This window comes from Microcebus murinus, chromosome 16 (assembly GCF_040939455.1).
Source record: "Microcebus murinus isolate Inina chromosome 16, M.murinus_Inina_mat1.0, whole genome shotgun sequence".
NCBI classification, from domain to species: Eukaryota; Metazoa; Chordata; class Mammalia; order Primates; family Cheirogaleidae; genus Microcebus; species Microcebus murinus.
The window spans coordinates 53,156,878-53,181,771 of NC_134119.1; the positions used below are offsets into that span (position 1 = coordinate 53,156,878).

A 24,894-nucleotide genomic window follows, 5' to 3' on the forward strand; every position below is an offset into this window, starting at 1 on the left:
CCTCTTCCCCCTGGGGTTCAAGCTCGGACAGTAACAGGGTGTCATTTTTATTGGGCCCCAAACAACCCAACCACGTCCCTCAGAGGACTGAGGCTGGGAAGGGGAGAGTGGAAGGGGAGGGGGCTTGCTGCACTTGGAGCGTGCAAAGGATTGAGCCTGAGGAGGGTGTTCCCTTTGTCCTCCTCCCTCCCTGGCCCAGGCGGCTGCCCAGTGGGTGCTGTGTCCGTGGCCCATGGCGTTCCTTGGGCTCCTCCCCATCGCTGGCAGTGCCTGTCCCCTGGACGCCTGATGGCCGAGCCCCTGACGGCCGGAATCCCCCGAGCTGACCCTCTGTGCAGATCATTTGGCACTTTCCTTCTAGCACTTGGTGAGCTTTGAGAGTGAGGGGAACCGTTGCTCGATTTTCTCTGGCCCAGATGAAGCACTGAGTAACCATTTGCCCAATGGGGGAGAGACCCCATGTTCAGGGTAAAATGAGGCAGTTGAGGGCCAGCAAGGGGAATAGGTGCTGGACGCTGGCCAGAAGCACCACCGTCCTTATCTCTGCCACCATCTGCAGTTGCTGCCGTTGCCCCTGCCCCCACCAGGCAGAGGAGAGACCCGAAGCCCAGAGAGGTCAGGCTGCTTGCCCAGGGTTGCACAGCCAGCAGGGCTGGTGGAATTGCGCTTTGCCCCCAGCCTTGTCTGACTGCAAAGCGAATGCTATTTCCGCCATACGCATCGTCCCCCAGAGCTAATTTTGCTGCTGGGACTCCGTCTCTCAAAGCTATCTAGGACAGGCAACCTGATGGAAGAAAATTAGGAGGGAATCCCGGAAAAGTGGGGCTCGGCAGCCTTCGGGGAAGACCTGAGAGGAGGCGGCGGGGAAGCCTCTGCCAGCCCACCGGGGTCGGCTGTCTTCCGTCCTCTCTCTCCTGGCGTTTCAATCCCCCCCTCCTGGGAGCCCCGTCCCCCGCCCAGGACTGGCTGTTTCTCCGGAGACTGTACCCACCAGCGTTTGGCTTCTGGTGAAAAGAGAAGACTCTGGCCCCTCAGAGAGGCGCTTGGGGGGACGTGGCCCATTTCCCCAAACTCCCAGGGGAGGGGACAGGCAGCTGGCAGCGGCACGTGACCTGGCACTCGGGACTTAGATTCCTCACCCTGCTGAATGTCTCGCCCTGTCACGCCCACTTTGTGCAACTCGCCGTACTGCGCGGGCTGCGGGGCGAGGCCGCCCAGACGCGAGCGGGAGCCCCACGCCGGGCGCTGGAGGCCCGAGGTTGCGGGTGCGAGGTCTCACGCCAGCACAGCTCTGTGTTTTCATTCCTCTCCAGTCCATATTTAGTGGCAATGAACCCATTTTATTATTAAGAATTAAAGTCCTGTATTCATATGGTATGAGCTATCAAGAGCATGGCAGGGGTCAGGTGAAAGAATGGTTCTTTCTGAGTTGGCTCTTCAGGGCGTGCCCATTCTCCGTGACAGCTGCGGGCGGAGCACAGCTGGTGACACCAGTCACCCACCGAAAGACTAGGGTGTGTCTGGCGCTGGTTTCTCCCTGTTTCTCATGAGGTGCAGGTTGATGCTGGTGCCTGTGCGTGAGGTGGGCGCTGGGGAGTGGCGGTGTCGTCCTGCTTGTGCTGGAGTGCTTGGGCAGGGCTTCATGCTTCTAACCCTTACAGAGCCTTTCCTCCTAGAACATTCTGGAAGCCCCTCAGTGCCCACCAGGTGTGAAGTCCTGAGCAGAGTGTGACCCAGTCCCTGCCCTCAGGTGCGTTGAGGAATCAGGGTTTCCTGCTGTTGAGGATGGAGCCAGTGATTTGGGGGCCACAGGGATGTGCCAGGCATTTCTATGTCAGAGAAAATGGGGGCTCTGAGAAGTCCAGAGGCTTGTTTGAACCTGGCCAGGGTCCCAGAGGACACAGCCCCCGGGCACGGAGATTGGCCAGGTGGCTCCTCAGGCCGCACCAAGGGCTCTGAGTGGGAGTGCCATTGGTCCCCGCCACCTCCTGTGGTCAGCCCCGGCCCACCCAGGACTTCAGCAGGACCTCAGCGAAGGGCCCTCTCCTTGCATGGGTGGCCTCTTGCAGCATGTCCCTTTGGGGCGGTGGCCACTGGCTGCGACTCCAGGTGGTGGCGGTGGGGAGGTGAGTGGGCTCTGGGAGTGGAGGGAGAGAAGGCTGATCCAGATGCCAGAGGCCTCCTCAGCCCCCCGCCAGTGACGTGGGGCCGTGGAGTGCTGTGCTGACCTGAAGGGCCCGTTTGGGAGCTGACCTGAGCACTGGGCGGCAGCAAGGAGCTTGCAGGGGTGGGGCCAGCCCAGGCGGGGGCAGGGGGGCGCCGAGCAGCCTGTCAAGTGGGCCTTGGACAGGTGCCAGGAGGCCTGGCCTGCCCTCCGTGCGACCTCTCAGTGCCGCAGTGTTCGCAGGAGTAAAGCAGGGATGATGGCAGGTCTCAGACGCGAGGGTGGCTGTGAGAGCCACGTGAGGACGTGGGCGGGAAGGGCTTCCAGCGTGCCTGTCACGGGGAATGTGTCCAGTGCGTGTTCGCCGTCACGGTCGTCCTCACCACCTGGACGTCCTCGGAAACCCCTCTCAGCCGTGGTCTCCTCACTTGTCCCTGTGCGTGGGGACCCTTCACACCTGGGGGGGCTACCACTGGGGGTTGCACAGGAGCCTCCCCTCCTCCTCCCGTGTGGGAAAAGGGCTCAGGAGATGTTTGCGGCGGGAACCACTGCGCGAGCCGAAGAACTTTCCCGTGAGTGCAGTGCGTGCCGTCCCTGCTGTGGCTGACGGAGCCGGCCATCTCGGCCCGCAGGGGCCAGGCCCGCCCGCTGGGGGCTCCCGGAAGCTCAGCGGCTTGTCAGGGTCTGCTGCTCCTGTGAGGTGGACCCTGGATCTGACCCCGCACCCCGTCCCTGCCACGCTTGCAGCCTCCTCGAGGGAGGCGGGTGCTGCTGCAGATGTGACTGCCGAGGGGGTAGTCGTGCCGCGCCCCAAAGCGGGCGGGAGGGGATGGAGGTCGGGCCGTCGTCTCTGTGGGGTGTGTGCGTGGGGTGCAGCTGGGGATGCGAGGCTGGCCGTGGGCCTTGGCATTTCCAAATTTCTTTGGCTTCCGGGTGCCGTGCGCACTGCCTGTCTCCCTCACGTGTGTCCCAGCCCTTCTCCGCGCTGGAGCGCGCAGCGCCAGGGGCTATTTCAAGGGGGTTCCCATGGAAACGGAGAGTGCGAGGTTCCTCTCAGCACTTGTGCAATGGAGTTGGCCAAGGGGGCAGCGTGTTCCGACTGAGGGTGCCAGGAACCACCTCTGCACCGCAGGGGGCCTCAGAGTCACCAGCCCTCCACGCCCCGACCTCCCTGCCCAGCTCGAGCCCCCAGGGCTCCTTGGTGCCGGCTCCAGGCCTGGCCCTCGCCTGGGCCTCTCTTCTCCAGAAGGTCTTGGGCTGCCGCCAGCTTTGGCTTCCCAGGTTCTCCTGGGAAGAACTCCGTGCCCGGAGCCACTATTCCTCTGCCAGCCCCTATTCCTCTTTCTCCCTGCCGGGGCCTGACTGCATCCAGCGCCCTCAGTTCTGCGCGGTGGCGCTCTCCTTCGTCCACCCACTCCTTTACCCAGCGGGTTTTCCCACAAGCAGAGCCTCGCCTTCCTCACCTGGGAGACGGGCCGGTGGGGCCTGCCCTGCCCGGCTGGTGAGGACCTGAGCAGGAGCGAGAGGGTGGGCCGTGGGCAGCGAGTGCCACGCAGGCCTCATCCATGTGTCCCCAGCTCCTGGGCCAAGGGCTGATGGACAAGTTCTCGGAAACAGGGAGGCCATGCGGGACCGCAGAGACCTGCCCATGTGCCCTGGGACGATGGAAGGTGGCAGCCCTACACGCTGCACCCAGCGTGTCCCAGTGGCCCCCCCCATGACCCAGTGCTCGCCCGGCGTGTCCCAGTGCGCGCCCGGCGCGACCCAGTGCGCCCCCGGCGCGACCCAGTGCGCCCCCGGCGCGTCCCAGTGCGCCCCCGGCGCGACCCAGTGCGCCCCCGGCGCGACCCAGTGTGCGCTGGGCTTTCCTGGGTGCAGTTTTATTTGATCCTCATGCTGGTCCGTTAAGGCCAGTGATATTCACCCTCATCGTACAGGTGAGGAAACTGAGGCATGGGGACAGTGTGATCTTTGCCCACGCCTGGAAAGAGGCAGAGCTGGGTTCAAACCCCGGTCTGGCTCTAGCTTCAGTGCTCTTTGCCAAGATCCAGCTGTTCCCCGACCTCCAGCCTCTGCCCCGTGGCCTGGCTGCCTGACCTGGCAGTGGGGTGGGGTGGGAGCCACAGAGGGAGAGAGATGAGTCTCAGTGCGGCTGGGCTGAAGCGTGACAGCAGGTGCTCCCCAAGTCAGGGTGTGCTTGGCACGTGGGGATGCAGTCCTTTTGGGTGGTGAGGGGCTGTTGAAACTGCAGGACACCTCTGAGTTCTAGACTTTCAGAGTTACAACTAATATTTCTAAGTTCCTGGGTGTTAGGCACTGTTCTTGGCACTTTAATCTTAGACATGGCCCCAAGGATAGGTGCCATTGCTACTGGCTCCCTACAGATGAGGAAACTGAGGCACAGAGAGGTTATCTAATGTGCCCAGAATCACTCAGCCTGGATTTGAACTGGAGCCCACACCCGTGAGCGCCAGGAAACACTGGCTCTCGGGCCTTAGAGAGCAGGCGGGCCGTCGCCGGAGCTGGGAGACCCTGGGCTTGTCTCAGGCCACGCGGCCACTCAGGGCAGGAGTCCTTCTGCATCCGGTGCTGGGACAAGGGGAGGAGGTGGACGGCCCCAGTCCCCTCAGAATGTCATGCTGCTGTGGGGAGGTTGGGAGCAAGCAGTGTCTCAGTGCTTAGAAAGCGCCTCTTGAGTCACTTGGATTAGTAAAAGTTATACGTTTAAAGCTCCCTTTTTGAAAAACTTTAACTTTGCAATCTCATCAGTCGATTTATGAAGCTGTGCCTTTGTGAGACGAGAGCAGTCACTGTCACTTGCTCTTTGAATATTTAACAGGGAAACAGCCTGAAATCTCTTTGGCAGTCCATCCTTCACGCCTTGGTTAAATTCCCTCAAATGGGTTCCGGGAGGATTAATTAAATACCTGGCTGCTGATACGTGTGTGCAGATGATCCCAGCAGGTCGCACCTTAGCTGGTTAGTGAACACGAGGATCTAGAATATTCTTAGCTGTTGCAGACAGATTACCAGAAATCACTCTGAAAAGGCTGAGAGGTTTTGGTGCACGGGCAGTGGGTGAGGGTGCCCGCACAGAAGCGGGCTGTGCAGTCTGCTTTTCTGTCCAGTGGACGTTTCTCTGATCTGTCAAGATCGATCTTGAGTGCGAGGCCGTCTGCCCAGCGAGTCATCACCCGGAGACGTTTTGTTATTCTGCACTGTGATTCTTTCTGTGTGCAGCTGCCTTGATTTAAAAGAAATTAAGAAACTAGTCCCCCCTTTGTAGCCCCTGAGCGCACAGTCGCTGTCTTTGAAGCCGTGGTGTGGAGAAAAGATGGGATCTGACAATTTTGAGAAACCTTGGGGGATTCACGACTGGGCTGTGTGAGGACCTGGCGTGCAGAGTGTGTTTGGAATGCTCAGTGGCCTTGGCGTTCATATCCAGGGGACCTGGGGCAACTTACATGATCACTCTAGGTCTCAGTCTTGCTGTCTGTAAAATGGGAGGAGTCACAGCTAGGCGTTGGTGTTGTCAGGAAGACTGAATGAGATAATTGGTGTGGCAGTGGCTGTCATGGTGCCTGGCCCTCCCTCTCCCCTAGGCTTACCGTGTGGTCCAGCCACCCTGGTCTGTGCCAATGCAGACCTCCTGCAACAGGTATTGGGCCCTTCTTGTTCTGTTTATCTGATTTTTATTCCTGGGAGACTATTTCTCGCCTGTGTTTGGCACGTGGTGTCTATCCCATCAATCCTTGTCAATTACTTGGTTCCAGGCCAGAGTTTTCCTAATCAGGCGTTTTACCTGATTGGGCCCCAAACTCTGTCATAGGCAAAGGGCTGCAGGCAGCTAAATACAGGCCCAGGGGTGGGTCGCTGTGCTGCTGTCGTGTTGGGCCAGCCCTGCACTTGCCTGTCAGTCCCCTGTGGGGCTGCGTGGGCCGAGACAGCCAGATAAGATGGACTGGGAGCCATCTGTTTGCAGCCCTTGGACCAGATGGTCTGCAGGACTCCTGGGGGCGGGATGGGGAGGGAATGCATTTGCTGAGCACCCAGCATATTCCAGAGCCTCCTTACAGCCCTGCCAGCGAGGCGCTGCCATCCACGCTTACACAGACCAGGAACACGGGCACACAGTGGCTGAGTCACTGGCCAGGGTCACACAGCCAGGAAGTGGCAGAGGTGAGTTTGACCCCAGGGCCTCCTGACTCCTAGGCTTGTGTTCTTCGCACCAGGCTGCTGAGATTCCAGCTGAAAGCTGCGGCCAAGCAACTTCTGAAACACCACGCATGGAGGGTGATTCACGCAGGCATGAGCTGGGCCCTCTGCATGACGACTGATGGTCCCAGGGCCCTCTGCATCCTCAGGGTTTGCCCCGCAGTCTGGACTGGCAGGTCGTGTCTGGAGAGCACCCTGTGTGCCCCACACGGTACCCTTCGCCTATAAAACCTTCCTGATGAAGTTGGTGAGAGATGGAGGAACCAAATCCAGTTTTCAGAGATGACAGTAATCCTGTTAAGGTTGATGCGGCCAGAGCCGCGTGGAATTAGTCCTGCCAGGAGGCTGCTGGGGGGCACCCGCTGGGGAGGCTGGTGGGGGTCCTCCCGAGAATGGCGCTGGGCCTGGGGAGGGGCCTCATCTCTTCTGAAGTTTAGAAACTGGGGCCACTGTAGGACGTTGTTCTCCAGGATGCCTGGGCTGGAGCACAGGGTTTCCCACCGTGTGTGAGAATGGGACGTGGATGATGGTCACAGAGCAGGGAGGCAGGAATGTCCAGTGGCTGAGGACTCGGGCTTTGGAGCCCAGCTGGGCAAGCCCTGCAAGCTGTCTGAGCCTTGGTCTCCTCACTCGTGGTGGGGGTGACAGGTGCCTCCCTTGGGTGACTCCTGGGACCTGAACTCATTACACAGGCACCAGGCAGCCTCGCAGTGTGAGCAGACTCTGGAATCAGAGCACATGCACCAAAGCCTCCTCACCGTGCTAGCTCTGTGGCCTGGGGTGAGGTGCTTAACCTCTCTGTGCCTCAGTTTCTTCATCTGTAGAATAAGGGCAGTAAAACTATACCCACACCCTGGGGGTGTTGGAGGCTGAAATGCGCTGGTTCACGTCAAACACTCAGTGAACACCTGGTACGTGGAGAGCGCGCAGTTTATCTTGGCGCCCGTGGCCATTGCCATAATCATCACCATTGTGACCACGCCTCAGCCCACTGGGGTGGTGCTGTTGGTGGGGCCCCAAGCCACCAAACTAAACTGCACCGGATGGTCAGTAGGCCACCGTGGCCATGGGTTAGAGTCCCTAGGGGCTGAGCAGGTGGCCAAGGCTGGCTTTCCCTTCCCTGTGTGTCTAGGTAGGTTGGGCCTGAGCCCGGCCATGGCCCACTCACCTGCCCCTGCAGAGAGCGGGCCCGGGCGGCGCTCCCGTCCAGGCAGGAGGGTCATCTGCAGCCCGTGGCTGCGGGAGGCCAGGCCCGCTGCTGGGGCACAGATGGTGGGGAGCTGCAGGCCAGGGCCCTGAAGCCAGGGTGGAGACGGCACATTAGGCACAGTCTGGTGGTCTCCTCAGAGCTCAGGCCATGCAGTCCTCGCTCTGGGTCCACCCAAGCTGCTGGCAGTTTCCAAATCAAGTCAGAATGTGACAACCAGAGCCTAGCAGCCCAGAGAACAGGATGGGTCCCAGAGTGTCGTCTTGGCCAGCTGCCTTCTCCCACCCATGGGCAGTGTATGGCACTGGCTGGGCCGTGTCCTGCGTCTGACCCAGTGGTTAGGCGCTTCTACCGCGCCCGGTGGGATGTGCAGAGGGGAGTAGTAGGGTGGAGAAGGAAGGGGCTACTGGGGGCCCAGAGCCGCCACTCGGCAGGCATGTAGTTCTGGCAGCAGTTCTGGGAGGAGGGCCTGCGACCCCCGAACAGATGAGGTGCCGAGATGCAGGGGCCATTGCTTGCCCAGAGACACGCAGTGCAGAGTGGAGTCATGGTCTCCCGTGGGTGCGGGTGGCTGTCTCCCCTCTCTGTCCACAGCACTGCCTCTTATTTCTTACTGAGCTCGCCTCTGAGGTCCTTGGCTCCTTGCTGGGACAGTCACGAGGGAGCAGGGGCCTGGGGTCTGGGTGGGGGGGTGGACCGGATGCAGAGTAGAAGGTGCTGCCGGAGCTGCCAGCCCGGTGGGCAGGCCTGGGGAGGGCCGTCCAGGAAGAAGCCACAGCCTGCACAAAGGCAGGGCAGGGAGAAAGCGCATGTGGGGACACAGGGCGCAGGTGCAGGGGACAAAGGCAGGACGCTTGTCATAGGCAGGCTGGTCGGGGCTTGGCTCTGCCCTGCTGCGGGAGGGGCCGGGGAGGCTGTGAGCTGCCCAGTGAGAGAGCAGGGCGGTTTCGGCGGCCCTGTGGCGTCAGGGTGGAGGGGCTTGAGGGCTGGGGAACAGGGGTAGGGACACTGCCCGCGCCCCTTCGCTCTTTCCGCCCTCGAGACCCGAGCATCCTCTCCCCCAGAGCCTGCGCTGGGTCCCTGTCCGGGCTGCCTCAGGCCGCGGGAGCCCACCTGGCCAGTGCCTGAGAGCGGGAAGTTCCCGTCAGGGCCACAGGCGTGGCGGTATGAATACCCCAGCTCCGTCCCTCTGAGCGGGGCGCTCCGAGGTGTGCCCTGCACCGTCCTCAGAGCTCCCGCGGGCTTGCGCCCAGGTTGCCCCCCTCGGGCCTTTCCTCGGTATCGTGCCCCATGCATCCTTCCTCTCTGGCCGCGCCCTTCGTGGCTTCCTGACAGCCCTTCCTAACCGCGTCCACACACGCCCTGCCGCGAGGCGGCTTCCAGAGGCGCCCCTCGCAGAGGGCATGAGGGCGCCGAGGCGCTGGGAGAAGTACGGCAGCTCTGCCCCTCCACCCGGGGGCTCCCAGGGCAGAGACGGGCGGGCAGTGCGGGGGCCACAGGCCAAGCCCGAGTGGGAGGTCAGCACCCAGACGGCGCCCAGGCCGCTCGGGCCATTGCCTTGTGTCTCGCATCGGCTGGGCCTGTCACATCCACCTGTCTACCTACCTGCGACTGAAGGCCTCTGGTTCTGCCACGGTGCCCGAGGAGCTTGGGCCTCCCTTAGGGAGTCGCCAAGTCCTGTGACGGGACGGGCATCTGGCCCCACCTTGCCAGGACGCGGCACTGAGTGTGTGGGCGCGAAGCTCTAGAGATGGATCCCTTTTCTGAGGAGCCCCAGGAAATGAATTCACGGAACGTGTGCTCGCCTGTGCTCTGTCCGCCGTCCGTCCAGCGTGCATTGTGTGCAGGTGTTTCTTGGCCCCGTGCTAGGTCCCCATGGTCACCTGCGTGGAGGGAGATCCAGGTGGACAAAGAGACAACCGTAATGTCATTGTGGCCCATTCCAGGAAAGAGTGGGCCGCAGGGGCGTGGGCCTCTGTGCAGTGGCGGAGGGACGAGGAATGGTGGGGTGTCAGGGGGCTTCCGGAGCCCCGCCTTGCGCCTGTCTTGGAGGAGAGCGGGCTCTCCGCACGGCGAAGTGCGGCTCAGCAGCAGGCTGGCGTGGGGCGGCGCCTAAGGGCCGAGAAAGGGCACGGGCGCAGCAGGCGGCTGCAGTGGTCTGAGCTCGAGTGCCGAGACGAGCCTCCGCACGGGTTTGGTGAGTGAAGACTCCGGGAAGGGCCTAGCCCAGGCACACGGACGTGCCCTGGAGTACAGCCGTCCAGCAGAGGCGTTTCCGTAGGAGTGTGATGCGGTCAGGTCTTTGATTTAGGAAGCCGTCTCTGGGCACAGTGGGGAGCGGATGAGGTGAGGGGCCCTGGAGGCAGGAGGGCAGGGGAGACGTGCAGGACCTTCTAGGAGACAGGCGGGGGCGTGGCCCGAGGCCTGGCGGTGAGATGCTGTTACCAGAGCTGTCCATCAGCCCCGATGACGTTTTCCTAATTTAGAAGAAAATGAGAGGAGAGGTCCTTTTCATCTCTGCCTCTTCTGGGGTGGAAATGAGCTATTTGGAACCATGCTAAAGCTAGATTTCTAATTTTCCTTTTAATCTGTGTCTCATTCAGAGCATTAGAGACTGGAACAGCATCCCCGCATGAATGTAGTGCCATAAATCAGTGCTCGACACAAACAGCACCACGTGTCATTTCTACAAGAGTGCACAGCCTTGCATTTATAATAAATCTAATTCTTTATCTTTTTAGGCTTCTGACTAGAGTAATTAGTCATTTCTGCTGATACTGGCAAAGCAACGCTTGCTCAGGGTTATTGGAAAGCAAATTTATTTGAACTGCTCTTACTGTCGCTTGTGAGCATTGCTGTGTCTCTTCCACCTGTTTCCAGAGGGGAGACAGCCTTTTTATTTCATTCCCGCCCTTTCTAGAAATAGGCGGTAGTAACAGTGACAAGCAGCATGTGTTGGGTCCTTACCACAGCCCTGGCACTGCTGAGAGATCCGTAAGACGGACCCTTTGTCCCAGTGGAGTCTGCCCTGCGTGTTGAGTCCTTCGACTGACCCGACCACATCCGTCTTGTGCCCTGGGCACATAGGGCCTCACCGTCTGCCTCCTGAACTCTCAGTCGGGCCACCTGTATACCACTCATGTTTTATTTACCTGCGAGGTTTCTTTAGAAGTTGGCCCTTTACCATAAATGGAAAACCAGCAAATCAGGCCCAAAGCAGAGGTGACTAAAGAGAAGTGCAGGAGTTTCCACTCTGATGCGATACAGGCATTCCTGAGAAACCTCTTTATTGGCAAAACCCCAGGGCTGATGGACAGAAGGTGGCGGGGACAAACCACTGGAACCCTGTGCAGTGTGTCACCAGACACCAGCAAAAATAATAACACTTCTAGAAAAATCTGGCACAGTCTTTTAAAAAAAATGTCAAATTCCTGATAAATATTCCAGGAATGAAACAATCTTATCCTGAAATAAAAGGTGAAGGTCGTTTGATGGAAGGGGCTGAAGTGCAGTTACGGACGTGGCCCAAGTGCGGGGGAGGGCCCCGCAGCAGACCCCTCAGACCTGGGAGGGCGCGCTCCTGGCGGCTTGCGGTGTTCAGCTGTTGGGCGATTCGTGTTCAGCTCCATCCCCCGGCCGGCACGGACATCCACACGCCGAGGACTGTGTGGACCAACCCACAGACGTCGGCTGTGCGTGGTGCCGGATTGAGGGAAACGTACGTGAGGCAAGCACGTAAGACGCGGGCGCGAAGTTAAGACAGGGAACTCGAGGGGCAACGGAGCGGCGGAGGGACAGGCTGTGTGGCGGGAAGTGTGCGGCGCCGAGCGCACGGTAGGAGGCTGCAGGGTGGGACTGGGGAAAGCAAGGCAGACTCACGGAGAGGTGATGCGATTACAGAGAAAGGGACGCAGGGGACAGGCAGGGACCCGCGCACACAGAACAGGCATCCCAGTGGGATAATTAATAAAACAATTTCTAGGTATAAGCAGGAGCTTTCTAGAGAGAAGGTTTGAATTTATAGGTTGAAAGGGAGCGCGGTGTGTGAGAAAGGTCAACACAAACACGTGCCACAGGACTGGTTTCCCCGCCCCCACGTGCAATAGAAAACTGGAGGATGTGAGGAGACGGCTCACGTAAAGGAAATACAGACGCCTTGCAAATACGCAAAGGCCCAGCCTCGTAACGAGGAGCGCGGGTGGGAGTGAGTGTCCCGTCTGCGGCGGGCGAGGACGGGCGTCTGCTGGGGCTGCGTGGAACTGCCGCCTGCGGAGCGCGCACGGTGAGAGCACCAGCGGTCCAGGAGGGGCTGCGTGGAACTGCCGCCTGCGGAGCCCCTGCCGCCTGCGGAGCGCGCACGGTGAGAGCACCAGCGGTCCAGGAGGGGCTGCGTGGAACTGCCGCCTGCGGAGCCCCTGCCACCTGACGGAGCGCGCACGGTGAGAGCGCCAGCGGTCCAGGAGGGGCTGCGTGGAACTGCCGCCTGCGGAGCCCCTGCCACCTGACGGAGCGCGCACGGTGAGAGCACCAGCGGTCCAGGAGGGGCTGCGTGGAACTGCCGCCTGCGGAGCCCCTGCCGCCTGCGGAGCGCGCACGGTGAGAGCGGCAGCGGTCCAGGAGGGGCTGCGTGGAACTGCCGCCTGCGGAGCCCCCTGCCGCCTGCGGAGCGCGCACGGTGAGAGCACCAGCGGTCCAGGAGGGGCTGCGTGGAACTGCCGCCTGCGGAGCCCCTGCCGCCTGACGGAGCGCGCACGGTGAGAGCACCAGCGGTCCGGGAGGGGCTGCGTGGAACTGCCGCCTGCGGAGCCCCTGCCGCCTGCGGAGCGCGCACGGTGAGAGCGGCAGCGGTCCAGGAGGGGCTGCGTGGAACTGCCGCCTGCGGAGCCCCTGCCGCCTGACGGAGCGCGCACGGTGAGAGCGGCAGCGGTCCAGGAGGGGCTGCGCCCTCGGCGGCCATGCCGCAGAGCGGACACGCCTGCGACCCTCACCAGGGCGCTGCTGGCGTAACGGGCCGCAGAGCGAGGGAGTGGGCCGTCGCGGCAAGAAGGTGCCAGCCGGCGTGCGTCCGTCTAGAGTAAGGTGCAGGGTAGTGGGTGGTCTGTGACGCCATCTGTGATTAAAATAGGGCCCACCGGTTGCTGTGTGGGGATGCGTCTGGTAGGGCGGAGCGCCTGAAACCCCCAGTGTCTGCCACCAGGCAGGAGGGCAGGGCAGGCGTGAGGAGGGCCTCAGGGAGACTTATTTTCACTGTTAGCTTTTTGTGCCCTTTGCATCTTATACCCTTTGCTTAGCGCAGCTTGGGGAGGTTATGACCAGAAGCTCTGGAGTCGCCTGTCCAGACCCAGGCTGGGCCACCGACGAGCTCTGTGACCCTGGGCAAGTTACTTCTCCCCTGTGGGTGTCACAGGTGTGAGATGGACACAGCAAAAGTGCTGGCCTCGCAAGTTATTGAGGATTAACTGAGTTAATTCAAGTGAAGCAGTGAGGACAGACAGAACCTGGCACAAAATGAGTACACTCAAGTTAGCTCTTGTGATCGCCATGTGCACGGTTGAACCCAGGTCTGGATTCAGAGCCCAGATCCCTCTTGGCCTGGTGGGGGGGCAGACCTGGCAGTGGAGCAGCCACGGCCAGGTTGAGGGACACGGGGAGGGTGTCGGGAGCTGCCCGGGGGTGGGGTGGGGGCGATGCTTACTGCGTCTTAAAGAATGCATGGGAAACTAGACGGAGATCTGCAAACCCTTGATGCTTCACGATGCCCAGTGCACGCCGCAGCTGGGGAAACAGAGGCGCATAGATGCCACCGCTGGATGTGGACCGGAGAGCAAACCATTGTCCTTTGCCAGTACCTAGAAATGTTAACAGTGTCCAAGGCCCACCACCCTCTGTTCCCCTTCTAGGGAAGGAAAATAGAAAACCTTGCAGCTGTGCACAGAGAAACCCATTCAGCAATATTCTAAAATCCAGAAGCCTCTGAAAGCCAGAATATTTTTCCTAACTTGTTTGGCAGCAAAACCAGACCTAAATTGCTGAGAAGCTACTTATAGTCTTTATTTATCCCTGTAGTGTGAATTTTCATGTTTTGCTACAGAAATGTAAGTGTGTTTGCATGCTGCTCCTGGTCTTCTTGGGGTGATCTGGACAGATGACCGCGTGACCTATATGACTGTCCTACAGTCTGAACACCCCCGCCCCAAGGGTTTTGGGTAGTGACTGGAGACCTAGCATGTGCTCAGGGAGGCAGGGAGACTCAGTGGTCCTCACACACCCTGCTAGGACTTTGGGTGCCTCAGAAATGTGTGTTGAGTCGGTCAGGCAGCCTTCAGCGCTCTGTGAGTGTGGAAGGCAGGGCCGCGGCCCCGTTTGACTTGGATCTCAGGAAGATCACTTGGCAGCCGGTGAGCACGGCCCAGAGGAGGCCGAGGGGTGGGGGCAGGGGACAGGGAGGAGGCTGGAGCCATTCACTGGGCAGAGACGCAGCTGCGGGGATGGGGAGGGATGGGGTAGCTGGCAGGTGGTCACCAAGGCTGGGTGCAGTGGTCTGAGGTTCACGTTCCCCCAAATGCTCACGTCGAAACCCCCAAGGTGACGTGTGAGGAGGTGGGTGCACTGGAGGTGGTCAGGCTGGGAGGGTGATGGCGTTTGTGCCCTCACCACAGAGAACGCGGAGCTGCTCACCCCTGCCATGGGAGGCTGCAGCGAGAAGATGGCCATGGCCCCCACCAGACACCAGATCTTCCTCACCTTGGCTTGGCCTCCCAGCCTCCAGGACTTTGAGAAACAAATGTGTGTTGTTCAGAAGCCCCGAGGCTGTGGGGTTCTGTCAGGGCAGTGGGAAGGACCGAGCCCCACCCAGCCTCTGCCCTGGAGCTGCACACCTGGGAGGCGTGCCAGAGGTGGGTTTGAGAACTTGGGGACCCAGGCTCTCTGGGCCCACCAGGCTCCCCACAGGCAGGCACTGAGGTGAGGACCAGAGCACAGTAGTTTGTTGGGGAGGAGTGCTGGGAGCCAGGGAGGAGTGCCCAGGGAGCCAGGGAGGAGTGCCCAGGGAGCCAGGGAGGAGTGCTGGGAGCCAGGGAGGAGTGCTGGGAGCCAGGGAGGAGTGCTGGGAGCCAGGGAGGAGTGCCCAGGGAGCCAGGGAGGAGTGCCCAGGGAGGGAGGGAGGAGTGCCCAGGGAGGGAGGGGGAGCCAGGGAGGAGTGCCCAGGGAGGCAGGGAGGAGTGCCCAGGGAGGGAGGGGGAGCAAGGGAGGAGTGCCCAGGGAGCCAGGGAGGAGTGCCCAGGGAGGGAGCACCGCATGGAGCAGTGTCCCCTCCACGGCTTCAAACTCAGCCCCTCGGGGACACAGGCCAGGCTGGCGCTGGGGGTACGAAGTGATAGGGTGGGTGCTGGCCTATCCTCTGGGGGGCCCTGGTCCCACCCTGAGCTCCCCCTTTGAGGAGGGTCCTGGACACCTGGGGCCTGTGTCTGGTTTTGTCCTGGGAGGCAGGTCCATCCAGTGGTGTTCTGGAGGCAGCTCTATTGCTTGTGAGGCCAACTGCTTACTTTCTAGTTTCACCAGCCAGTGGATGTCTTGCTGGGAATTTGAAATTGGCCAGCGTAGGAGTGTTTACACCATGGAAATTGGCAGGTGCTGCCTTTTGGAGCCCTCCTTCCTTCCTCCAGCTGCGGGGAAGCTGTTACCAGCATAGCACAGCTGCTTGTCAAGCCTTCCCCTCCCCAGGCACCTCCTCTCCCCGCCAGGCCATCCTGACCCTTGGGCTTGCAAACAACCCCTGTGCCACCCACAGTCTCCCCAGGAACCCAGACCCAGAAGCGGGTTCCCGTAAGGGCATTCGAGTGCCTCAGGGTTATGGGAAGCCACTGACAAATATCCTCCCCTTTTGATTTTTACATTAAAACATGTAGCATTAGGCATCCACACAGTTGTTATTTGTTGAAAGGAGTGAATAGATTACAAAATTGGCCTGATTCTTCTAAATGACTGTGCCAACAAATGCCCTCTAGATGAAATGATCACTGCCGCTATGGCTCCAGCCCTGTCTGGGGTAGGAGTTCACGCTCCTCTGAGGTCAGTGGACCATTGGGAACCTCTGTCTCTCCGTCTTTCGTCACACTGAGACTCTGCAAGCCAGTTCTCCTTAGCACTCTGGGGTGAGGAGGTCCCACAGGGAAGCCACCTCTCATCTTGGACCCCTGGCTCCCTTTGGACCTCTCACTGATACAAGCAGTAAAGTGGAGCAGAGAAAACAGAATTTGGAGCCAAATGTCTGTTGCAGGCTGTGTGGCTTCAGGTAACTTTCTTCACCTCTCTGGGCCTCAGCTTCCTTCTGGAAAATCACAGTGCTCATGCCAGGGTTTTGTGGGGGTCAGGTGAGACGTGCAGGTGGCAGGTGTGAGCACCATCTCGTCAAAGGTGCATTTGCGGCTGCACTCATTCATCTCTGAGAAAATGCTGCCTATTTTCAAGGAAAAGGAAATGGATTTGTGTGGCCACTCCTTAAATGGGAATTAACATCCCCAGGTTTGATCTTGGCCCATATACAAGGTGGTGTGATCAGTTGGGCTCTGGGTAGCATCCTAAGATTATGACACTGGAGCATTCAGGTAGGAGTAAGACTTCTGCTGACATGCTCTGTGACCCTGGGTGAGATGTTTGTCTTCTCTGTGCCTCAGTGTCCAGCTGGGGCAGGGCACCTTCCAAAGGCTCTTTCTTAGACCCTTGTGCTGCGGCCGGGTGCAGCTGGCCCTCATCCACACCTGGCCTCAGTGGCAGCTGGCCTGCGTGCTGAGACCCTTTCCTCTCAGGTGGGACTGGGCACCTGCTTATCTCTGATGGTGAAATGCCGTGGACCAAGAGTTGGTGGCCATGGTGTTAGTGCACAATAAAGCTTCTAGAACTGGTTCAGCAGTGTGAATGGGTCATACCTTTAGCTTTTCATCCCTGCTAGAGCTTTCTGATTACAGAGGATGAGAAGCAGCGCGGTAGATTCTGCTTCATTGGGAGACTCGGTCTGCCTGGAGTCTTATGCTGCACCACATCCTGGGGACAGTGCTGAGTGGACGATGCCAAACTCATTTGACAACCCAACTGCCTGCTTTTGGTTTCCTAATATAATTGGTGTTTTAACTATTTTTTTATTTCAGCATAATATGGGGGTACAAATGTTTTAGGTAACATGTGTTGCCTTCCCCCTCCTTCCCCCCAGAGTCAGAGCTTCAAGCATGTCCATCCCCCAGATGGTGCGCATCACACTCATTATGTTTGTACATACCATCCCCTTCTCCCCTCCCACCTGCCGGACACCCGATAAGTGTTACTCCTATATGTCCACTTAGGTGTTGATCAGTGCAACCAATTTGCTGGTGAGTACATGTGGTGCTTATTTTTCCATTCTTGGGATACTTCACTTAGTAGAATGGGTTCCAGCTCTATCCAGGAAAATACAAGAGGTGCTATATCACCATTGTTTCTTGTAGTTGAATAATACTCCATGGTATACATATACCACATTTTATTAATCCACTCGTGTATTGATGGGAACTTGGGTTGTTTCCACAACTTTGCAATTGTGAATTGTGTTGCTATAAACATTCGAGTGCAGATGTCTTTTTTATAGAGTGTCTTTTGTTCTTTTGGGTAGATGCCCAGTAATGGGATTGCTGGATCAAATGGTAGATCTACTTGAATCTCTTTAAGGTATCTCCATATTGCTTTCCACAGAGGTTGAACTAGTTTGCAGTCCCACCAGCAGTGTAGGAGTGTTCCTATCTCTCTGTATCCACGCCAACATTTATTGTTTTGGGACTTTTTGATAAAGGCCATTCTCACTGGAGATAAGTGATATCTCATTGTGGTTTTGATTTGCATTTCCCTGATGATTAGAGATGTTGAGCATCTTTTCATGTTTGTTGGCCATTATTCTGTCTTCTTTTGAAAAGTTTCTGTTCATGTCCTTTGCCCACTTTTTGATAGGGTTGTTTGATTTTTTCTTGCTGATTTTCCTGATTTCTAAATAGATTCTAGTTATTAGCCCTTTATTGGATGTGTAGCTTGTGAAAATTTTCTCCCATTCTGTAGGTTGTCTGTTTGCTCTCGTAACAGTTTTCTTGGCTGTGCAGAAGCTTTTAAATTTGATCAGGCCCCATTTATTTATTTTTATTGTTGCTGTGATTGCCTTTGGGGTCTTCTTCATAAATTCTTTGCCTAGGCCAATGTCTAGAAGAGTATTTCCAATGTTTTCCTCTACAATTCTAATAGTTTCACACCTTAGATTTAAGTCTGTTACCCAGAGTGAGTTGATTTTTGTGAGAAGTGAAAGGTGTGGGTCCTGTTTTAGTCTTCTACATGTGACTATCCAGTTTTCCCAGCACCATTTATTGAATAAAGATTCTTTTCCCCATTGTATATTTTTGTCTGTTTTGTCAAAGATTAGATGGCTATATGAGGATGGTTTTATATCTGAGTTCTCTGTTCTGTTCCACTGGTCAATGTCCCTATTCTTGTACCAGTACCAAGCTGCTTTAATTACTATTACCTTGTAGTATAGTTTGACATCTGGTAAATTGATACCTCCCATTTTGTTTTTATTGCCTAGGATTGCTTTTGTTATATGGGGTCTTCTCTGGTTCCATACAAAATGTAAACTTAGTTTTTCTGTATCTGTGGAAAATAATGATATTTTAATAGGGATTGCATTGACTCTGTAGATCACTTTCAGTAGTATAGACATTTTAACAATGTTGATTCTGCTGACCCACCAGCATGGTATGGTTTTCCACCTGTTTACGTCATCTGCTATTTCCTTCCTCAGTGTTTCATGGTTCTCCCTGTAGAGATCTTTTACCTCCTTAGTTAAATATATTCCTAGGTACTTTATTTCCTTTGTTGCTATTGTGAAGGGAATTGAGTTCTCAGTTTGGTTCTCAGTTTGACTGTTATTGACGTATATGAACGCCTCTGATTTGTGTGTATTGATTTTGTATCCTGAGACTTTACTGAATTCATTTATCAATTCAAAGAGTCTCTTGATTGAATCCTTGGGGTTTTCTAGATATAATATCATATCATTAGCAAAGAGTGAGAGTTTGATCTCTTCTGCCCCCATTTGGACGTCCTTAATTCCACTCTCTTGTCTAATTGCAATAGCAAGGATTTCCAGCACTATGTTGAATAGAAGTAGAGGTATAGTGGGCATTCTTGCCTTGTTCCAGTTCTAAGTGGGAATGCTTTCAATTTCTCCCCATTCAGTATGATGTTGGCTGTGGGTTTGTCATATATGGCTTGTATCATTTTTGGGTAAGCCCCATCTATGCCTATTTTGTCAAGCGTTCTTATCATAAAAGGGTGTCGAATTTTGTCACATGCTTTTCCTGCATCTATTGAGAGTATCATATGGTCTTTGTTTTTGCTTCTGTTTATGTGGTGAATTACATTTATAGATTTGTGTATGTTGAACCATCCCTGCATCTGTGAGATGAAGCCCACTTGGTTGTGATGGATTACTTTCTTGATAAGCATCTGGATTTGGTTAGCTAGGATTTTGTTGAGAATTTTTGCATCTATATTCACAAGGGATATTGGTCTGTAGTTTTCTTTTTTCATTGCATTCTTTCCTGGTTTTGGTATCAGGGTTATGTTGGCTTCATAAAATGTTTTGGGGAGACTACCATCCTTCTTGATGTTGTGGAATAATTTCTGCAGGATAGGCACCAGTCAGTTCTTCTTTGTAGGTATGGTAAAATTCAGGTGTGAAAACATCTTGTCCGGGACTTTTCTTTTTAGGAAGGTTTTTTATTGCTGTTTCAATTTCAGTACTTGTTATTGGTCTGTTCAGGAAGGTTTCAACATGCGGATTTTGCAAGGAGCAATGGTTCAGTCTGCGATAGTACTTAATTAGCCTTTCCAACACTAAGCTTTAGAGGTGGTTGCTGCCAGGTTCATAAGAGAAGACACATTGTCAGCTCCAAGGCACAAAAGCACTGGGTTGGGAGCCTTTTGCAGCACTCAGGTTGGGGTTCAAACCCTCGCCCTGCCCTTCAGGAGCAGAGTGACTTGGGCATTCCTTCATTTTTATTCAGGCACACAGTGGCATCTAGGGAGCACCTGCTGTGTGCCAGGGACATGTGAGGAGCACCTGCTGTGTGCCGGGGGCATGTGAGGAGCACCTGCTGTGTGCCAGGGTCGTGTGAGGAGCACCTGCTGTGTGCCAGGGTCGTGTGAGGAGCACCTGCTGTGTGCCGGGGGCATGTGAGGAGCACCTGCTGTGTGCCAGGGTCGTGTGAGGAGCACCTGCTGTGTGCCGGGGGCATGTGAGGAGCACCTGCTGTGTGCCAGGGTCGTGTGAGGAGCACCTGCTGTGTGCCGGGGGGGCATGTGAGGAGCACCTGCTGTGTGCCAGGGACCTGTGAGGAGCACCTGCTGTGTGCCAGGGACGTGTGAGGAGCACCTGCTGTGTGCCAGGGGCATGTGAGGAGCACCTGCTGTGTGCCAGGGACATGTGAGGAGCACCTGCTGTGTGCCAGGGACATGTGAGGAACACCTACTGTGTGCCAGGGACATGTGAGGAGCACCTGCTGTGTGCCGGGGGCGTGTGAGGAGCACCTGCTGTGTGCCGGGGTTGTGTGAGGAGCACCTGCTGTGTGCCGGGGGCGTGTGAGGAGCACCTGCTGTGTGCCGGGGACGTGTGAGGAGCACCTGCTGTGTGCCAGGGACATGTGAGGAGCACCTGCTGTGTGCCAGGGGCGTGTGAGGAGCACCTGCTGTGTGCCGGGGGCGTGTGAGGAGCACCTGCTGTGTGCCGGGGACATGTGAGGAGCACCTGCTGTGTGCCAGGGACATGTGAGGAGCACCTGCTGTGTGCCAGGGACATGTGAGGAGCACCTGCTGTGTGCCGGGGTCGTGTGAGGAGCACCTGCTGTGTGCCAGGGACATGTGAGGAGCACCTGCTGTGTGCCAGGGACATGTGAGGAGCACCTGCTGTGTGCCAGGGACATGTGAGGAGCACCTGCTGTGTGCCAGGGTCGTGTGAGGAGCACCTGCTGTGTGCCAGGGTCGTGTGAGGAGCACCTGCTGTGTGCCAGGGGCGTGTGAGGAGCACCTGCTGTGTGCCGGGGACGTGTGAGGAGCACCTGCTGTGTGCCAGGGGCGTGTGAGGAGCACCTGCTGTGTGCCAGGGGCGTGTGAGGAGCACCTGCTGTGTGCCGGGGGCGTGTGAGGAGCACCTGCTGTGTGCCAGGGGCGTGTGAGGAGCACCTGCTGTGTGCCGGGGGCTTGTGAGGAGCACCTGCTGTGTGCCAGGGGCGTGTGAGGAGCACCTGCTGTGTGCCGGGGGCGTGTGAGGAGCACCTGCTGTGTGCCAGGGGCGTGTGAGGAGCACCTGCTGTGTGCCAGGGGCATGTGAGGAGCACCTGCTGTGTGCCGGGGGCTTGTGAGGAGCACCTGCTGTGTGCCAGGGGCGTGTGAGGAGCACCTGCTGTGTGCCAGGGGCGTGTGAGGAGCACCTGCTGTGTGCCAGGGGCTTGTGAGGAGCACCTGCTGTGTGCCAGGGGCGTGTGAGGAGCACCTGCTGTGTGCCGGGGGCGTGTGAGGAGCACCTGCTGTGTGCCAGGGGCATGTGAGGAGCACCTGCTGTGTGCCAGGGACATGTGAGGAGCACCTGCTGTGTGCCAGGGGCATGTGAGGAGCACCTGCTGTGTGCCGGGGGCATGTGAGGAGCACCTGCTGTGTGCCGGGGGCATGTGAGGAGCACCTGCTGTGTGCCGGGGGCGTGTGAGGAGCACCTGCTGTGTGCCGGGGGCGTGTGAGGAGCACCTGCTGTGTGCCAGGGACATGTGAGGAGCACCTGCTGTGTGCCAGGGTCGTGTGAGGAGCACCTGCTGTGTGCCGGGGGCATGTGAGGAGCACCTGCTGTGTGCCAGGGACATGTGAGGAGCACCTGCTGTGTGCCAGGGACATGTGAGGAGCACCTGCTGTGTGCCAGGGACATGTGAGGAGCACCTGCTGTGTGCCGGGGACGTGTGAGGAGCACCTGCTGTGTGCCGGGGGCGTGTGAGGAGCACCTGCTGTGTGCCGGGGTCGTGTGAGGAGCACCTGCTGTGTGCCCGGGTGCATGTGAGGAGCACCTGCTGTGTGCCGGGGACGTGTGAGGAGCACCTGCTGTGTGCCGGGGGCATGTGAGGAGCACCTGCTGTGTGCCGGGTGCATGTGAGGAGCACCTGCTGTGTGCCAGGGGCGTGTGAGGAGCACCTGCTGTGTGCCAGGGGCATGTGAGGAGCACCTGCTGTGTGCCGGGTGCATGTGAGGAGCATCTGCTGTGTGCCGGGGGCGTGTGAGGAGCACCTGCTGTGTGCCGGGTGCATGTGAGGAGCATCTGCTGTGTGCCGGGGGCGTGTGAGGAGCACCTGCTGTGTGCCGGGTGCATGTGAGGAGCACCTGCTGTGTGCCGGGGGCGTGTGAGGAGCACCTGCTGTGTGCCGGGGGCGTGTGAGGAGCACCTGCTGTGTGCCGGGGGCATGTGAGGAGCACCTGCTGTGTGCCGGGTGCATGTGAGGAGCACCTGCTGTGTGCCGGGGGCGTGTGAGGAGCACCTGCTGTGTGCCGGGGGCGTGTGAGGAGCACCTGCTGTGTGCCGGGGGCATGTGAGGAGCACCTGCTGTGTGCCGGGTGCATGTGAGGAGCACCTGCTGTGTGCCAGGGGCGTGTGAGGAGCACCTGCTGTGTGCCGGGGACGTGTGAGGAGCACCTGCTGTGTGCCGGGGACGTGTGAGGAGCACCTGCTGTGTGCCAGGGGCGTGTGAGGAGCACCTGCTGTGTGCCGGGGGCATGTGAGGAGCACCTGCTGTGTGCCGGGGGCATGTGAGGAGCACCTGCTGTGTGCCGGGGGCATGTGAGGAGCACCTGCTGTGTGCCGGGGGCGTGTGAGGAGCACCTGCTGTGTGCCGGGGGCGTGTGAGGAGCACCTGCTGTGTGCCGGGGGCGTGTGAGGAGCACCTGCTGTGTGCCGGGGACGTGTGAGGAGCATCTGCTGTGTGCCAGGGACGTGTGAGGAGCACCTGCTGTGTGCCAGGGGCGTGTGAGGAGCATCTGCTGTGTGCCGGGGACGTGTGAGGAGCACCTGCTGTGTGCCAGGGGCGTGTGAGGAGCACCTGCTGTGTGCCAGGGGCGTGTGAGGAGCATCTGCTGTGTGCCGGGGGCGTGTGAGGAGCACCTGCTGTGTGCCAGGGACGTGTGAGGAGCACCTGCTGTGTGCCAGGGGCGTGTGAGGAGCATCTGCTGTGTGCCGGGGGCGTGTGAGGAGCACCTGCTGTGTGCCGGGGACGTGTGAGGAGCATCTGCTGTGTGCCAGGGACGTGTGAGGAGCACCTGCTGTGTGCCAGGGGCGTGTGAGGAGCATCTGCTGTGTGCCGGGGGCGTGTGAGGAGCACCTGCTGTGTGCCAGGGACGTGTGAGGAGCACCTGCTGTGTGCCAGGGACGTGTGAGGAGCACCTGCTGTGTGCCAGGGGCGTGTGAGGAGCATCTGCTGTGTGCCGGGGACGTGTGAGGAGCACCTGCTGTGTGCCAGGGGCGTGTGAGGAGCACCTGCTGTGTGCCAGGGGCGTGTGAGGAGCACCTGCTGTGTGCCGGGGGCGTGTGAGGAGCATCTGCTGTGTGCCGGGGACGTGTGAGGAGCACCTGCTGTGTGCCGGGGGCGTGTGAGGAGCACCTGCTGTGTGCCAGGGGCGTGTGAGGAGCACCTGCTGTGTGCCAGGGGCGTGTGAGGAGCACCTGCTGTGTGCCAGGGGCGTGTGAGGAGCATCTGCTGTGTGCCGGGGGCGTGTGAGGAGCACCTGCTGTGTGCCAGGGGCGTGTGAGGAGCACCTGCTGTGTGCCAGGGGCGTGTGAGGAGCACCTGCTGTGTGCCAGGGGCGTGTGAGGAGCACCTGCTGTGTGCCAGGGGCTTGTGAGGAGCACCTGCTGTGTGCCAGGGGCGTGTGAGGAGCACCTGCTGTGTGCCAGGGGCGTGTGAGGAGCACCTGCTGTGTGCTGGGAGCAAGTAGGCGGAGGTGTTGGTCACTGATGCTTGGCAGGCGGCTCCCCCTTCCCGGCTCCACCCTCCCCTCCTGTAGGGTGGGGACTCTTACCCACCCTGCCGTTCTCTCTAGGGGCCAGTAGATGAATGGTTACAGCCCCCGAACACCATTTATCAATAAATACCCTGTTCCATCCTCTCGCCTTCCTCCTGCCTGGTTTTGACTGGCAAATAGTCACCACCTCTGAAGTCATCTAGAGAACATCTTTTCTAACTTTATGATGACACCATTGAAACTTACCTTTTACCAAAGGTGTCTTTTTGTGAGCTTGTCATCCAGTGAGGGTTTGCTGGGCTCCTGTGAGATTGGTCCTCCCTGGAGCCAGGCCCCGGGAAGTCGGGACACTGCTCGGGAAGTGTTTGCTCGTGTGAGACACAAGCTTCTAACAGGCGTCCTCAACCTACGGCCTCAGCGGCCAGCCAAGGACGTTTATCCGGCCGCCGCTGCCTGTCCTGCTTAGCAGCCCACTGGTCCGGGCCCACGGTGCACGTGTGTGGAGTGCGCCGCGCTCTCCCACGGCCCTCCAGCGTCTGAGGGACAGTGAACTGGCCCCCTGTCTAAAAAGTTTGAGGACCCCTGTTCTAGAATCTCAGGGACAAGGGAGACCAATGCCTAATTGGTGCTTCAGTCTCCCTCTACAGCATTTTCTACGAGGGAACCTGCACCTTCTGTTTGCACACCTAAGGTGACAGGGAGCTCACTACCTCTTTACCATTCTACCTTTAGCTTTGATTGTTAAGTTTGTCCACAAACTGAGATGCATTCGTCACACTGAGTTACCACTCACTGGGCTGGCAGGCATTGCCGTTGGCTGCCTAGGGCCTGGACCACTGGCTGGGCTTCCAGGGAGCTCAGACACCACCCTGGGCGGCGAGTTTCCACTGAGCCTATGAGTCAGCTGCACTCCAGCGAGTCTTAGGCCAAGGTGAGATTTTTTTGTTTGGTTTGGTTTTGACTTTCTCCTTCTTTATGTGCATATATTTTAAGCAGAACTGTATTTTAAAAATAAGAGTTCTTTATAAAATAATGCCTTAATTACACTCCCACAACATAGCCATTATTTTATTATATAGTGCCAGTTAACCTGTATTTGATGTAATAAAGTAGACCGATGGCTGCTACAGAATGCTGGGTGCCACGGGAACATGGACTGCTACCTTCCCTTGGATCATTCCTTTTAATCCCAACCATGGCCTTCTCTGTGTGCTTCTACTTTGTTTGCCTAAATCTCTATGCT

At 58.1% G+C, this 24,894-nt stretch overlaps 1 protein-coding gene across 3 annotated transcripts in view; it reads left to right on the forward strand.

The window, feature by feature from the left end:
- PPP2R2C (protein phosphatase 2 regulatory subunit Bgamma) overlaps nucleotides 1–24,894 on the forward strand; it is a 133,108-nt gene that overhangs the window by 17,886 nt on the left and 90,328 nt on the right. The window contains exon 1 of one of the 3 annotated variants that reach the window (XM_075992946.1): nucleotides 4,098–6,343. The exons of 1 other annotated variant lie outside the window; for it this stretch is intronic. In XM_075992946.1, the coding sequence (XP_075849061.1) occupies nucleotides 6,121–6,343 (223 nt within the window). In that variant the 5' untranslated portion in view covers nucleotides 4,098–6,120. Of the gene's footprint in view, nucleotides 1–4,097; nucleotides 6,344–24,894 lie in introns of those variants that run through there. One more of the 3 variants, XM_012747681.2, reaches the window with a different exon arrangement.